Source organism: Pleurodeles waltl, chromosome 1_2 (assembly GCF_031143425.1).
Source record: "Pleurodeles waltl isolate 20211129_DDA chromosome 1_2, aPleWal1.hap1.20221129, whole genome shotgun sequence".
NCBI classification, from domain to species: Eukaryota; Metazoa; Chordata; class Amphibia; order Caudata; family Salamandridae; genus Pleurodeles; species Pleurodeles waltl.
Genome location: NC_090437.1, coordinates 982,176,094 through 982,192,748, shown reverse-complemented (window position 1 = coordinate 982,192,748; position 16,655 = coordinate 982,176,094). Strand labels below are relative to the sequence as shown.

At 48.4% G+C, this 16,655-nt stretch overlaps 1 protein-coding gene across 12 annotated transcripts in view; it reads right to left on the bottom strand.

Moving 5' to 3' along the window:
• FRYL (FRY like transcription coactivator) overlaps positions 1 to 16,655 on the bottom strand; it is a 1,894,812-nt gene that overhangs the window by 654,566 nt on the left and 1,223,591 nt on the right. For all 12 annotated transcript variants that reach the window (XM_069201557.1, XM_069201569.1, XM_069201550.1 and 9 more), the window contains one exon: positions 6,913 to 7,034. In XM_069201557.1, the coding sequence (XP_069057658.1) occupies positions 6,913 to 7,034 (122 nt within the window). The remainder of the gene's footprint in view (positions 1 to 6,912; positions 7,035 to 16,655) is intronic.

Here is a 16,655-nt window from a genome sequence, read left to right as displayed (position 1 = left end):
TAACTGCCTTGCCCACCACCACTCTGGTTAGGTCCGACCATTTTCTAATCTCCCTCTCTCTTCCTAGCAATGGGAACACCTTACCAAATCATTATCCAACCCTATAGGTGTTGGCACATGCTTAAGGTCAGAGAGTAGATTGCTATCTTAGAGAGCTCAAAACCCACATTGAATAGGAATATGGCCTCCTCCCTAGAATTATTTAATAACGATCAGTAAAAGCCTAGACATAATACTCCCCTATACGTCAAGGCCGGGAGGTCATAGGAAAAAAATGCCCCCTGGTTTTATAACCATCTTAGCCTAATAAAGAGGGACTGCAGACAGCTGGAGAGAAAATCGTACAATATTTCATCTAAAGAGAAATATAGGAAGGCTATTCGAAGGTTTCATGTGGAAATCAAAGCAGCATAAAGGGCTTACTATGCAGATAAAATCGAACAGCGCTTTAATTCTCCTAAAGAAATCTTTCTCCTATTAAAATAATTTACCTCTACCCAGGCACAAACAGATGCCATAGAAGCCTCTCACAAACATAGTAATGACCAAGCTTTATTTTTCCAGAAAAATATTTTAGACATTCATTCAGCCTTTCCGACGGGTACCCACAGTCCTCAAGCTTTAAGCTAGCAATGCCTCAATGGTCTAGTGAGGTTCACACAGATTCCTCCCCTCTCCCTTGAAACAGTCTCAACACTACCAATGACTCTTAAATCAGGATCTCCCTTGGATCCGGCTCCCCCATCAATCTTAGGACAAGGGGCTTCAATAATAGTCCCCGTAGTAACTGATCTGCTGAATTTGTCATTGTCAGCTAGCACAATCCCTCCACAATGGAAACATGTTTTTGTGAAACCGTTGCTTAAGTAACCCAACCTAGATCCATTCATACCCAACAACTACAGACCCATCTCTAGGCTGCCAGCCCTCGTTAAGATACTTGAAAAACATGTGAATACTCATCTCTCTATCTTCCTGGAGGATAACAACATTCTTCATCCTTCTCAGATGGGCTTCAGACCATTACACAGTACAGAATCCGCTCTAAGTGGAGTTGTGGAAGAAGTCAGGAAACGTTTGGATCAGGGTTTGGTATCAGCATTTGTGCTTCTTGACTTCAGTGCTGCCTTTGATACTGTTGATCACAACATCCTACTCCAAAGAATGAGGGAAAGCGGAGTCATAGGGAACGCCCTAAGTTGGTTTACTTCGTTTTTAGAAGCAAGATCATTTTAAGTACTAGACTGTTCCTTCTAATCTAGCTGTTTCAAGAGCAACTGGGGAGTGCCTTAGGGTTCTTCTCTTAGCCCTACACTTTAATATCTACACGTCACCACTGACAAAAGTAGTGGAACCCTACGGCCTCTCCTTAGTTTCAAAAGCAGATGACACCCAGCTGGTAGTATCCTTCTCCACCGATCAGAACTCAATTGACTCTTTCCTCACCACTTGTCTACAGGCAGTATCCAAATGGATGTCTGACTGTAGACTCAAGCTGAATGGAGACAAGACAGAGGTTATGATCTTGGGTTATCAGGTTAAACCAAACCTAATCTCCCCAGTTTTACACTCACTAGGAGATTTACCCTTGCCCAAGAAAAACGTCAAGAGTCTTGCGAGTATGGTTTGACCCATCGTTGACCATGGATCATCAGGCGAAGAAAATATCCTCCTCTTGTTTTGGCATATTCAGACTTCTCAGAAAGCTTTTTAAAATTCTTCCGTTGATCGCAGAGAGACTTATCAAACAGGCTTTAATAAACTCTCTCTTGGACTACGGGAACAGTTTGTTTCTCGATGGGCCAAAATATGTCAAATTGCAGGTGATACAGAATACCGCTGCCCACCTTCTTTTCAAAACACCCAAGCATGAATCGGTCAGATCAGCTCTATCGACTCTACATTGGCTCCCTTTGGAGCAACGGATAAAATTCAAATCATTATGTTATATTCATAGAGTTTTTCATGACAAAGGTCAGCCCCTTCTGCGAACTTTGGCCTCTTTTCATAAACCCGTCAGACATCTTAGATCGTCATCGGCGGCTCTGGCTGTTATTCCCCCAATAAAAAAGGCCAAATGGGGAGAAGGATTAAGTTTAGTATTAATCTGTCTGAAGTTACTTTCTTCCAATCCTGAAGATTTTTTTTTTAATCTGCCCCCCTACTGGTGTTTTATGTAGATAAGACTGTTTGTTGTAATTGTGTTTGTTGCCTCTCTTTGATGGCACTTGTAAGAGGCTTCCTGTTTGTGCAGAGTCCCTTATGCGTGGGGGTTAGTCCTCCTTTGTGGTGCGGGCCCCTCCCTCTACCTCTACCCCGAAAGGGTTGTCTGCCCTGTTTGGATCGCGTTGTCTAAGTGGTTCCCTGAAAACCTTGGTGTGTGTTTCCCATCTGAAAACTTCCCCTTCCAACAGGCCTGCATAATTGTATTGTTATCCTACTCATTCCTCCACAAAACCACAGGGCTCCTATCGATTTCACTGTCTCATTCGCTGTCTTTAATTGGTTTAGCTCGTTATCCACTGAGCTGCCAAAAAGTTGTTCCCCGTTGAATGGGCTGTATCTGGTTTGAATCCTGAGATTCTTAGCCATGAAGGCCTTCAAAGGGTTACCCCCATCATCAACTGACAGCTGGATGTATCAGCTGCGTCCAGAGCTGATTTCAGGCATGTGTTGGCAATGTTTTTGGCAATTATCCACCAGGTGAGCAACCCACTTTCCATACTGTTCTGGGAGGTGCTTCATTAGCTCCTCAATTTCTTCCCAGTGCTGGTGTGCATGATGCTTCAAGAGTACTGAAGTAGGCAATGTGCCACTGGTTAGTACATTGGCTCTTTTCCTTGCTGCTGAGACGATGATAGTACTGACCCTTTAATATAAGCTAGATCCTTTGCTGAGTGCTTATATTTTTTCTCTGCTCTTGGGGTTACATCTCTGCAAGTGGCAAGCTCCTGAAATGCTTTCCTTCCCTGATCCAGAACACTACGGAGCATAGGCAGAAACTGATTTTTTGCCTGGGTTGGTATTAATGTTTCCAAAAGAAAACATGGCTGTGGCTTTTCTTCTTCCAACTGTACAACAAATTTATCATCAGCATGTTTTATTACTTGATTATTCATGCCTATATCATAAGCAGGTGAAGGTCTCGATAGGTAAGAGTCCACTCTCATCTGAGGAGTCTGCTTCTAATTCCTGCCATCGATCTGCATACTCGGCTTCAGACCTTTGGAAGCTTTCCATCAGTTGATCTTCCTCTTCTTAATAGAAGGGTTCTTCCTCCTCTTCTTGAGGTTCAGGGGAGGAGGGTTCTAATTCCTCCACCCTTTGCCCTTAAAGTCCTTGTGCGTCAAAGCTTTTTGTGGGATCCTGAAAGCCGTCAGATTCATCTAATCCTTTTTTTCATTTTGTTTGGACGAACGCGGACATTTCAGCCTCCAGTCTTTCAATTCCGTTTGATTCTGGCAACCCATTCTTCGGGTCGAGACTGGGAGTCTTCCTCTTGTCTATGGAAGAATCTTAAGATGATGTATTTGTTGTCAAGCTTTCGGTGTTCATGTCCTGACCCTTCTTTTTTCGTCAAAGCATCTTTATCCCCTACGTCCTTCGACACCCTGGGTCTTTTGGGAGCCTTTCCTACACCCTCAAGGGATCTGTGGGACTCCTTCTCTCAGGGCGTGCCTGCCAATGTTGCGTGTTTCAACGCAGGGGCTCCCCTCTGATGTCCGCAAGCCGGATTTGTTAGACTTGGAAAAAATGTGGTCGTGCAAAGCTTCTCTTACCTTGTCTTTTCTTTGTTGCCTGCTCCTCTACGTTGACACTAGAGAGGCCCAGGTCTCTCAAAAAATGTCTGCTGGTTCTGCATGCTGTTATGAGCCCTTCTCTGTCTCTCCCTTACCCTCAACGTTTTTGGTATGAATGCAGAGCAAGCAGTCCCCACGCCGGTGATCAACGGGAAGGGTGCAGGCTGGGTGTCTATCCTTTTGTGAAAACATGCAATGGTCGTTCTTACAAAACTGGAACAGTGTTTTACCCACTGAGGCCTTTCATTGAGCACCCTAAATGGGTATTCTTCGAAGTTCTTCACAAATTTTCCATCTTTAATCTTCCTCACAAGTTAGTGCGTCAGTGTTGTAGATTAAACCGGAAAAGTGTTTGGTGGTTTTCTCAACTTTTGCATCGTAATCTTCTTCTCTGTGTGTGAGATCCTTCGGCAGGCTTCCAGACTCAATGTAGAAAGAAAGAATTTGAAGATGGCAACCAAAGGTGAGAGCTTCCGGAGGACGCACAACAACGTCACAGGGGACAACAAATGGAGGTACTGTTGGCAGCCACCAACAGAACAATAAAGAGAGAAAGGACTATGCAAACAAAAAAACAAGAAAAAAAGGACTACAAAATATTGGAAAATTCCAGACCCAACCACTAGATGGTGGAATAACGCACATGTGAATCCAGAAAAAAATCACGTTGCAAAATCTGTCCTCTAGGGTTGGTGTATCCACTGCAAAGGTTCGGAACAAAACAACTGGGGACTTCACCTAAGGCTACTCCAAACCAGCAGTGACCGAGAAACCTGGAGACTTCACCTAAGACTACGGCTTGGTCTGCTCTTTACCCGGTCTCCAAGGAGAGAGCTTACCAGTTGCTCAGGAGGGGTACTGAAGGTGTCCTTGCACAAGGAAGATGGTACTCAGAAATCCTCCACTGCTGCATCAGGTAAAGACCTCTGTGAGGGGGAGGCCCAAGGATCCCAAAGACACCCAACAAAAGTAAATAGTTCAGCGCATGGATGGTGGGATTCGAGTCATTCAAGTTCCACTGTGGAAGAATAAGTCACATACCTTTGAAAACAATAGGTGGAGATAAGACTGACAAAGCTAGCAGAAATCCCAGTGTATCTAAACTGAGTTGGGATCTTAGTAACAGTTGTTTGATCCCTATTCAGAAACGGAGGCAGGTTGGATTGGTGGGGTATGTGCAGGTGCACCCACAAGATCAAAAAAACTTGCTTACCTTTGGTATTGTTTCTGATGGCAGGAGATAACAAGCCTTGGTAGCTGCAAGAGTCAGAGTGTATAGGGGTACTGTACTTTAAGGAGAGGCAAGGGCTTACTGTCTCCCAAACTGGACAGCTGGCAGGGAGGAGCGAGGGGACCACTCCAGACCACCACCTGTGATGCAGGATCCACGCAGATCCAAAGGAGAGCAGTTTCACACAGCTGGACGTCATTCCTATAGGTGCCTGCAGATGCAGGGGAGTGACTCCTTCACTCCAAGTGAGATTCCTTCTTGGTGCAGGCTGAAGTCTTGTCGACCCCAGAGGATGCACAGCTGGGGAAATGTTGCAGTTGCTGGAAGGAGCTGGAGAAACAATGTTGCAAAGCTAAGTTGTCGCTGAAGTTGCAGCCTTGCTGGTTCCAGAAGAGTCCAGTTGCGGTTCCAGTGGCCAGAAGTCAAAGTAAAGGATGCAGGGTCCTCGTGGAGTCTTGCACATCGAAACTGGGGACCCACCTGCAAGGGAGTCCCTAAATAGCCCTAAAAGTGGGATTGGTCACCTATCAGGAGGGGGCTGTGATGTCACCAGCCTGACCTGCCCACTCAGATGCTCCCAGGGGCCTCTGCACATATTGGTTTCAAGATGGCAGAATCAAGTGGCCACCTGGAGGAGCTCTGGGCTCCACCCCTGGAGTGGCGATGGACAGCGGAGTGGTCACCCCCCTTTCCATTGTCCAGTTTTGTGCCAGAACAGGGGCTGAGGGGGCCCTGGACTGGTGCAAACCGGTTGATGCAAGGAAGGTACCAAATGTGCCCTTCATAAGCAAAACGGTGGCTTGGGGAGGCTACCCCTCCCAAACCTTACAAAAGCTATTTCCAAGGGAGAGGGTGTTGCTTACCTCTCCCACAGGAAATCCTTTGTTCTGCCTTCCCCTGCTTGAGCTGTTCAAGGAGAGCAGAAACCTAACTTAAGGGTGGCAGCAGCGTGGGCTGCCCAGAAAACCCCAAAAGACTGGTAGGAGCAATACTGGGGGTCCTCTGAGGAGCCCACCGCGTGCATGGAATCATACAACCAATACTGGCATTAGGATTGGGGTATGATTCGGACATGTTTGATACCAAACATGTCCAGGTTCAGAGTTACCATTATGTAGCTGGACACAGGAAGTGACCTGTGTCCAGTACACAGGTAAAATGGCTTCCTTGCACTTACAAATTCCAGTGCAATGGAACTGGAGTTTGCAGGGGCACCTCTGCTCATGCGGGGGTGCCCTCACACACAGACCTGAACCCTGGTCTAGGAGGGCCTACCACAGAGGTGACTTAGTGTCGTGGTGCAGTGATCCGTGGTGAAAGGGTGCATACACCTTTTTATGCAGGCTGCAATAGCAGGCCTGCAGACACATTTTTGCATGGGCTCCCAAGGGTGGCACAATACATGCCGCAGCCCATGGGGAACCCCTGTGCCTCAATGCCCTGGGTACTGAAGTGCCATATACTAGGGACTTATAAGGGGGCACCAGTATGCCAATTGTGGGATGTGCAAAGTCCTAGGCAACAAAATTTAGAGTGTACAATCACTGGGGCCCTGGTTGGCAGGATCCCAGTGAAAACATTCTAAGCATACTGATAGCAGGCACATAGTGAGGGTAACCATGCCAAAAAGAGAGTACTTTCCCATTGAGACCCATAGTGATAACTATCTTGAAGCAAATATCCATTAATGTAATTCAAGAAGGTGGTGAGTTGTTCTTCTCATCTTAGTCAAAACAGTTAAGACTGAGTGTAAGCAATTTACCTCTCGTGTTTTGAAACAAAACAAAAAAAAACTATTTGTCACAACTATAATACTAAAATCAAATCCGAAGGCCAAAAGAAGCGAATCATATATAAAAATATGACAGTGTTGATACATACCTGATGTAGATTGCTTAAAAACCGAAACTACGTGTTTTAGGAATGCACTAAGTTGTTCTGCACTCTTAATGCTGGGGTTCTTTGCAGAAACATCCTCGTGGTTCCAAAGAGGTCCTCTTTTCCTAAAAATTACAACAATGAAATGGAAACGGTAATGTGTTAGTAAGGGTAGACATAATTTATGCCCTATTCATCACTCAAACTATTGGGCTATCAAATTCAGGCTTATACTTTGAGCCAAATGTCACAATACTTTAAGATATAAAATAATAGGATTTTGCTTGCATGCATTCACAAACACCACCTACATCTAAGATTTAAAACCGGCATGACGTTGATCAGATATGGTTACCACGTACACTTTAAAACTCCAAATCCTTGTTTCTTTCAGTTTCAGTTCTACCGTATTGATATTATGGTCACCAGACAGCACTGTCTACATTATTACTTTTAGTTATTGCCTGCTCACGAGATTGGAAGTGTTTTCGTGTCAATCGCTGTTGCTGTGATCTCATTGGTGGCTTTTCTGTGTTTGACCTAGGGTGACCACCCGTCCGTAAATTTCACAGACTGCCTGTAATTTCACCCTGCCGTCCGTTGTCCGTGGTCAAAGGCTTAACGGACAGCATTTGTCTGTAATTTTAGCCTTTCACCAAAAGGACAAGGGAAGGGAGAGCGAAATTATGGGCAGATTAGTTTCCCCAGCAGGTTTCAAAGGCAGGGAGTCTCCTGTGCTCTGAGGGAGGGAGGGGCAGACAGAAAAGACTCAGACCCTCTTGCTAGGGTGTCTCCTTCCCTAAAGGCATGCAAATGTGGGCAACTGGTAAATCTGCAAATGCAAAGGGGCTTGAAAAGCTGCATTGACTTTGCTAAAAGGAGTCACTTGAAGTTTTCTGGTGGCAAAGATATTTATTTTAGAGAGGTATTGTAATGTTGTTCCAAGGTGAGCTGTGGAGTGTGTGGTTTTAATGAAGTGTTATACATTTTTTAGTACTAGGTATAAACTGTATATTATTCAAATCTGTATTTGAGAAACGCTTTTTTTTATTTAACCGAAATGTATTTGCACATTTTGTAGCTGCCTGATGTAAAGGTATTTTTCACAGTTCTTTCAGCAACCTTGGTACCTCATAGTACTAACAAACATTGGCAAAGCCAACAGGTCTCGTCTACGAAAGAGTTATTGTCTTTGCTAATGTGTTTAAGCCATTAGCCATGTTATACACCAGAGTAGCTGCTGTTCAGCATGGCTTAAAGTTAGTGGCATAGTTGTGTGGAGTGGAGTGGCATAGGAGCAGTGGCGTGGAGTGCAAAGTACAGTGCAGTGGGGTACAGTGCAGTTGTTTAGAGTGCGTTAGCGTAGAGTGCAGTGGTTTAGAGTGCAGTGGCATGGAGTGGCGTGGGACAGAGTAGAGTAGCATAGAGTGCAGTGGAGTAGAGTGGCATACAATAGAGTGGCAGAGAGAGCAGTAGTGTGGAGTGGTGCAGTGGCATAGATTGCAGAGTAGACTCGCGTTGCAGGGAGTGCAGTGGCGAAGCGTAGAGTGGTGGAGAGTAGAGTGCTGTAGAGTGCAGTCGCGTGGAGTGATGCAGAGTAGAGTGGCATAGAGTACAGTAGTACATAGTAGATTGGTGTATAGTACAGTGGTGGAGAGTGCAACGCTGTAGAGTGTCAGTGCAGTGATGTTGAGTGGCACAGAGAGCAGTGGCACAGAGTAGAGGGCAGTGAAGTACAGTGCAGTTGTTTAGAGTGCATTGGCGCAGAGTGCAGTGGCATGGGGTAGAGTTACATAGAGTGCAGTGGTACTCTACTGAGTGGCATACAACAGAGTAGCAGAGACTGCAGTAATGCAAAGTGGTGCAGTGTCAGAGTGTAGAGTAGACTCATGTGGCATAGAGTGCAGTGGTGTAGAGGGGTGCAGAGTGGAGTATTGTAGAGTGGTGTAGAGTAGAGTATAGTGCCTAGCGAACAGTGGCATAGAGTAGAGTGGTGTAGAGTGCAGAGTTGCAGAGTAGAGTGTCAGTGCAGTGGTGTAGAGTGGTACAGAGAACAGTGGCATAGAGTACAGTGGTTCAGAGTAAAGGGCAGTGGCACACAGTGCAGTTGTTTAGAGTGCACTGGTGTAGAGTGCAGTTGCATTGAGTGGCATTGGGCATAAAGTGCAGTAGAATAGAGTGTATTGGTGCAGAATGCACTAGTACAGAGCAGAGTGGTGTAGAGTACAGTGGTGGCCAGTGCAGTGTGCGGGTGGGAAGGCTCAGCAAAGGTAGTGCAGGAGCATAGGGTTTCTTCGTGTCAGTGAGTTTACAGGTTCTGGCAAGGCAAGAGAAAGCCATACATGATAACTCCAGATGGTGATCCATGGAATGGTCAGTAGGAAACAATGAGCAGTGTATTAAGCCTTCCTTAAAAGTATTTACTGGTAAACTCCATCTAATGCAGGGAAGTAGGCAGAAAGCCAGCGAGCCACCCATTGGACCTGTGCAGCTGAATAATAGCATTCTAAGTCCAGAAGACCTAATCCACCCACAGTCACAGGTAACTTTAGAGTGGAAAGAGCTACCCGATGGCACAGCAGTAACCAAATCAGATGTGTGGCCTGCCTGAAGAAGGAATGAAGGACGAGCAGGGGAAGGTTTGCAAAATAATACTATCATTGGGGTAGCAGACCATCTTCGCTAGTGCCACATGGCCCACTACAGAAAGCAGAAGAGAAGACCAAAAAGCAAACTGGACTTGGAGGCACCGTTCGCTCTACCGAGATTTTCATCCTGGAAATCAGTGTAAGAATAGTAGATCTTAATCACCAGGTATCAAAAGGTAACTGGCTCCCAGTTCAATCTGAGATCTAATTGTATATAAAGGGAAAAAAACAGTGCCATATGTCAAAGAAACACAAAATTTGTACATCTCACCCAGGCAGGATGGACATTCCAGGGCGTGGTGCTTCAAAGGCCTAGCCACCAGTATAACGCGAACCAGGTCTCAACAGATGGCAAGGATGAGCCCCCCCCCCCCCCCCTCCCTCCATGATTTGACCCCACATTTGGTGACAGAACAATTGTTTGGCGGCAGAAAAATTGGTAAAATTATTTAGGTTAGGAGGTGTGCCCATCTTTTTCACCAGCAGCAACATTTCTGTCAGCCACACCTCAGAACTCCTATGGAATGAAAACCACTACGTTCACTTCTCCTTCACAACCATGCCCTCAGCTACCCACACAGAAGCTGGAACAAGGTCACCAAGGACCAACTCGTCACCACCCTCCGCAACACACCACTACTGACCTCCATGGACGCCACCACATCTGCACGCCCCTACTGATGGATCTCTGACTGCGCCAACACTCAGACTCCCCTCAGGAAACCCTCCAGCAAACAGATCACCGAGAAAGCCAGCTGGTTCTCCCCCGCCCTCCAAGAGTCCAGATGGAGACGACTGGAGAGAAGATGGAGGTGCAGCAAAACATAGGCAGGCCACGCAGCCCTCAAAACAGCCGTCACATCACACTACCGCCTCAGCAGAGCCACAAAGAAAACCGCCATACAAGAACAAATAAACACCAACGCACACAAGAGCAAAGAACTCTTCCCCGTGATCAAAGAATTCACCAAATCCAGCACTGACACCAGGGACATCCCCCCCATCCTAAGCCCTCTGAGACAGCCTTGTCACCTTCTTCCAGTGCATGAACTGTGACATCTACGACAGCTTCACAACACAGGACCCACCAGCCCCACTGCACCAAAAGGTTCCGGTCCCCAGCCGACCGTGACCAACCGGACCACCCTTACCACCAACACCCTAAGGATCATGAAGATAGTCCACTCTGGAGCCTCCTCGAACTCCTGCCCTCATCACATCTTCAACCAAGCCAGCGACACCATCGCTCCCGAGCTCGGCAACACCATTAACTGCTCCATCAAAACGCCCACTTTCCCTGAAGATTGGAAACACGCAGAGATCAACCCTGTAGGAAGCTGGCTCTGTGTATACTATCTCAAAGTGAGAGATATTGTGCACAGAGTCCAGGGGTTCCCCAAGAGGCTTGACAGAGGCAATAATAGATCATACTAATGCTCAATTTGAGGTAGTGTGGTCGAGCAGTTAGGCTTATCAGAGGGTAGTGTTAAGCATTTGTTGTACACACACGGGCAATAAATGAGAACACATACTCAATGACTTAACTCCAGGCCTATAGGTTTTTATATAGAAAAATATTTTCTTAATTTATTTTAGAATCACAAGATTCAAATTGCAGGTAAGTACACTAAATGTAAGGGACTTTGCATAGGTATAGTTAGGACTTTGAACCAAAACAATAATGTACACAATTTGGCATAAAATTACAATAAGCTATCTTAAAAGTGGGCACAGTGCAAAATTAAACAGTTCCTGGGTGAGGTAAGTACACTTTGCTTAATGTGGTAAGTAAAGTACTTAGAAGTTCAGTCTCTGGGGCATAGGTAGCCCACCATTGGGGGTTCAAGTCAACCCCAAACACCCAGCACCAGCAACACAGGGCCGGTCAGGTGCAGAGGTTAAAGAGGAGCCCAAATAACATGGCCACCTCTGGAGATGGGGGTGCTCCGGTTCTAGTCTGCTGACCGGTACCTGTGTCCTCAGGAAGCAGATCAGGGTGGTTTAGTGGCGCACCGGGCTATTGGGGGGGGGGGGGGAGGCGAATGGGTGTCCCCAAGTAGGCACACAAAATACACCTGCAGCGGCACAGGGGCGGCCGGGTGCAGTTGGCAAACAGGGCATCGGGTTTGCAATAGGTTTCAAAGGAGGCACCAGGGGGTCACTCAGACGTTGCAGGCTGGGCACAGGGGGGCTTCTCGGGCAGGCCACTGACTGGGCAAGGGTGAGGGCCACCTGCTGGTCCCTGCTGCACCGGTGGTCGGTTCTTCACAGGCCTGGGGGCTGCGGTGCAGTGCTTCTTCCAGGCGTCTGATTTCTTCGTCCCGATAAGTTGAGGTCAGGGGGGTCCTCTGGATCCCTCTGCAGGCATCGTTGTGGGGGTGCAGAGAGGTTAGCCCAGGGTGGACACGTCACCAGAGTTGCCTGGGGATCCTCTCTGGGTCATTGGTTTCTGTGGACATGGGCCAGGGGAGTCGGGTGCAGGGTGATGGGGACACACCCTTCTGGACAAGTTTCTTCTTGCTTGGTTGGACAGGTCCGCTGTCCACAGGAGTTCCTGATCCTTCTTAGGTGCAGGACAGTCCGCTGAGTCGGTAGAGGTCGCTGGTCCTGCAGGATGCGTCGCTGGTGTAGGTTCTCTGAAGTTGGAGACAGGCTGGTAGGGCTGGGGCCAAAGCAGTAGTCGTCTTCCTCCTTATATGCGGGGCTTTTCAGCTAAGCAGTCCTCCTGATTTGTAGGTAGTCAGGGTCACCCCTAAATATTAAATTTAGGGGTGTGCTTCCCAGAGGGTGGCTACACCCTCCTTGGGCCTCCTCCTTTTAAGAAGGGGGCACACCCCTATTCCTATTGGGCTAAATCCTCCAAAACAAGATGGAGGATTTTCTAAGGAGGGGGCCGTGTCTTTGGGGGGGGGATGGGGGGGGGGAAAGAGGAGTACATCTCCACTAGCTAGAGTGCCCTGGGCATTGTAACATGAAGCCTGAGCCTTTGAGGCTCACTGCTAGGTGTTACAGTTCCTGCAAAAAGTGTGGGGGGGGGAAGAGATTGCACCTCCACCCAGTGCAGGTTTTGTTTTTGGCCCCAGAGAGCACAAAGGCTCTCACCCTAAGGGGTCAGAAACTCGTCTCCCAGTGGCAGGCTGGCACAGACCAGTCAGTCATGCACTGAAGGATTGGGTAAAATACAGAGGGCATCTTCTAAGATGCCCTCTGTGTGCATTTTGTAATAAATCCAACACTGACATCAGTGTGGGTTTATCATTCTGAGAAGTTTGATACCAAACTGCCCAGTATTCAGTGTAGCCATTATGGAGCTGTGGAGTTTGTTTTGACAAACTCCCAGACCATATACTTAATATGGCCACACTGTACTTACAATGTCTAAGAATAGACTTAGACACTGTAGGGGCATATTGCTCATGCAGCTATGCCCTCACCTGTGGTATAGTGCACCCTGCCTTAGGGCTGTAAGGCCTGCTAGAGGGGAGACTTACCTATGCCACAGGCAGCATTTGTGTGTTTGGCATCCTGAGGGGGATGCCATGTCGACTTTGCCTTTTTCTCCCCACCAACACACACAATCTACAATGGCAGTGTGCATTTGTTAGGTGCGGATGGCACAACATGTGCTGCAGCCCTGTGGGACCTTCCTTGGTCACAGGGCCCTCGGTACCACTGGTACCTTTTACAAGGGACTTATCTGTGTCCCAGGGATGTGCCAATTGTGGAACAATGGTACATTTTTAAGTGAAATAACACTGGTGCTGGGGCCTGGTTAGCAGGGTCCCAGCACACTTCTCAGTCAAGTCAGCATCAATAGCAGGCAAAAAGGGGAGGGTAACTGCAACAGGGAGCTATTTTCCTACAGGTGGCATTAATGACTAACTTTGATAAACAATGTCACATACAACAACGACACCTCTGACAACAAGTGAGACCAACTGCCATTACCAATGCTTGTTAATGCATATATCTACCCATACATTAACTAAATAGAAGTTCTGTCAATCAATATGTTGTTTTTATGAGGTATACTTTAGGAAGACCAGCACTTAATTTGAGCTGGTGGTCAACGCTGGCACATGGTTTACGGGACCAGGACACTTTTCTCTGCAGTCCAAGTTTACAAACATTATAGATAAACAGCCTGGTAGACATGGTTCTATTACAATGGCTGTACTAAATGGGCAATATCTAAAAACAAAGCACCACCATTGTGGTGGGATTGCAAACTACTGTGTACTACGTGAAGTACAAGACAAAGCATTAACCACTAAACATTCACAGTTTACATTCATACACTGTGGCCTAAACTGTTCTGTGGCTGGCTGTATTATGTGGCTGTTTGTCATTCACAATTAAAGTACCACTCTGTGAAGAAACAGGATTGATATGGTGCGTTAGAGTGACCTCATTGTGCAATACAATGCTCACACCTTTAGGGCCAGTCAGGTGTTGTTTATTAACCCCTTCTGTGCCGCGGACGTAGTGGTTACGTCCCGCGGCACAGTGCTGCTGTGCCGAGGACGTAACCACTACGTCCTCGGCACACAGCCCAGAGGGAGCGCTCTCGCTCCCTCTGTGTGCTTCCCTCCCACCCCCCAAAGTCGGGGATGGAAGGGGAAGCCCTTCCCCTTCCACCCCCGACCCCCCCACCCCCCCATAATGACATCAGCGCACGATCGCGCGCTGACTTCATTATGGGATCTTCGCCGCACAGGAAGCCATTTGCTTCCTGTGCGGCGACGATAGAAGAGGTGAGTTCCTCTTCCCGGTGGGTGGGGGGTTGGGGCTAAAGAGGCACCGGGGAAAAGGAAAGGCTTTTCCTTTTCCCCGGTGTCTCTTTGAGCATTCCTGCTGTGCGATCGGGCAGCAGGAATGCCCACTAGACACCAGGGATTTGTTTTCTTTATTGTTTTTTACTGTTTTTGGCACGCGGGGAGCGGCCCCTTGGGCATGGGTCGCTCCCCTTTAGGGGGGCAATTACTACGGCCATTTCTGCCCCCCTTGGGGGCAGATTGGCTACTTTTCAGCCAGATCTGCCCCCAAGGGGGGCAGAAAACACTAGATCACCAGGGATTATTTTTTTTTTTTGCATTTATGTGTTGGGGGTGCCCCCTTGGTCAAGGGGCGCCCCCCCCAAGGGGGCAGAGAACTGTTGGCCTTTTCTGCCCCCCTTGGGGACAGATAGGCCTATTTTTTTTAGGTCCATCTGCCCCCAAGGGGGGCAGAAGCCACTTAGGCACCAGGGATTGTGTGTGTAGTGGATGGGGGGGCGCCCCCTTGGGCAAGGGTCGCTCCCCTTTGGGGGGCATGTCTTTTCGGGCCATTTCTGCCCCCCTTGAGGGCAGATTGGCTACTTTTTAGCCAGATCTGCCCCCAAGGGGGGCAGAAAACACTAGATCACCAGGGTTTTTTATTTGTATGTGTATTTATGTGGGGGGGGGGGGGGGTGCCCCCTTGGGCAAGGGGCGCCCCCCCCCAAGGGGGCAGAGAACTGTTGGCCTTTTCTGCCCCCCTTGGGGACAGATAGGCCTATTTTTTTTTTTTGCATTTATGTGTTGGGGGTGCCCCCTTGGTCAAGGGGCGCCCCCCCCAAGGGGGCAGAGAACTGTTGGCCTTTTCTGCCCCCCTTGGGGACAGATAGGCCTATTTTTTTTAGGTCCATCTGCCCCCAAGGGGGGCAGAAGCCACTTAGGCACCAGGGATTGTGTGTGTAGTGGATGGGGGGGCGCCCCCTTGGGCAAGGGTCGCTCCCCTTTGGGGGGCATGTCTTTTCGGGCCATTTCTGCCCCCCTTGAGGGCAGATTGGCTACTTTTTAGCCAGATCTGCCCCCAAGGGGGGCAGAAAACACTAGATCACCAGGGTTTTTTATTTGTATGTGTATTTATGTGGGGGGGGGGGGGGGTGCCCCCTTGGGCAAGGGGCGCCCCCCCCCAAGGGGGCAGAGAACTGTTGGCCTTTTCTGCCCCCCTTGGGGACAGATAGGCCTATTTTTTTTTTTTGCATTTATGTGTTGGGGGTGCCCCCTTGGTCAAGGGGCGCCCCCCCCAAGGGGGCAGAGAACTGTTGGCCTTTTCTGCCCCCCTTGGGGACAGATAGGCCTATTTTTTTTAGGTCCATCTGCCCCCAAGGGGGGCAGAAGCCACTTAGGCACCAGGGATTGTGTGTGTAGTGGATGGGGGGGCGCCCCCTTGGGCAAGGGTCGCTCCCCTTTGGGGGGCATGTCTTTTCGGGCCATTTCTGCCCCCCTTGAGGGCAGATTGGCTACTTTTTAGCCAGATCTGCCCCCAAGGGGGGCAGAAAACACTAGATCACCAGGGTTTTTTATTTGTATGTGTATTTATGTGGGGGGGGGGGGGTGCCCCCTTGGGCAAGGGGCGCCCCCCCCCAAGGGGGCAGAGAACTGTTGGCATTTCCTGCCCCTCTTGGGGGCAAATCGGCCTATTTTTTTTAGGTCCATCTGCCCCCAAGGGGGGCAGAAGCCACTTAGGCACCAGGGATTGTGTGTGTAGTGGATGGGGGGGCGCCCCCTTGGGCAAGGGTCGCTCCCTTTGGGGGGCATGTCTTTTAGGGCCATTTCTGCCCCCCTTGAGGGCAGATCAGCCTATTATTTTTAGGCTGGTCTGCCCCCAAGGGGGGCAGAAACTACTAGAACGCCAGGGATTTTTTTTTATTTGTTTATTTTTGTGGGGGGGCGTCCCCTTGGTCACGGGGCGCCCCCCCAAGGGGGGCATTGACCTGTTGCCCATTTCTACACCCCCTGGGGGCAGATGGGCCTATTTTCTTAGGCCCACCTGCCCCCAAGGGGGGCAGAAGCCACTTAGGCACCAGGGATAGTGTTGTGTGTGTTTTTTTTTTTTTGTTGCTTTTTTTTTTTAGGGCTGTCCCCTTTGGCAAGGGTCGCTCTCCATGGGGACACACTACTAAAGGTATTTTCTGGCTTCCTTGGGGTAGACAGGTCTATTTTATTAGTAGGCCCATCTGCCCCATGGCAGAATCCACTTAGGCACCAATTTCTAAATGTTTGATGGTGGGGTGTTTGTCAACTGAAGAAGTCTTTGCATTTGTGATAAAAAATGTTTTCCTCCTTTTTGTTC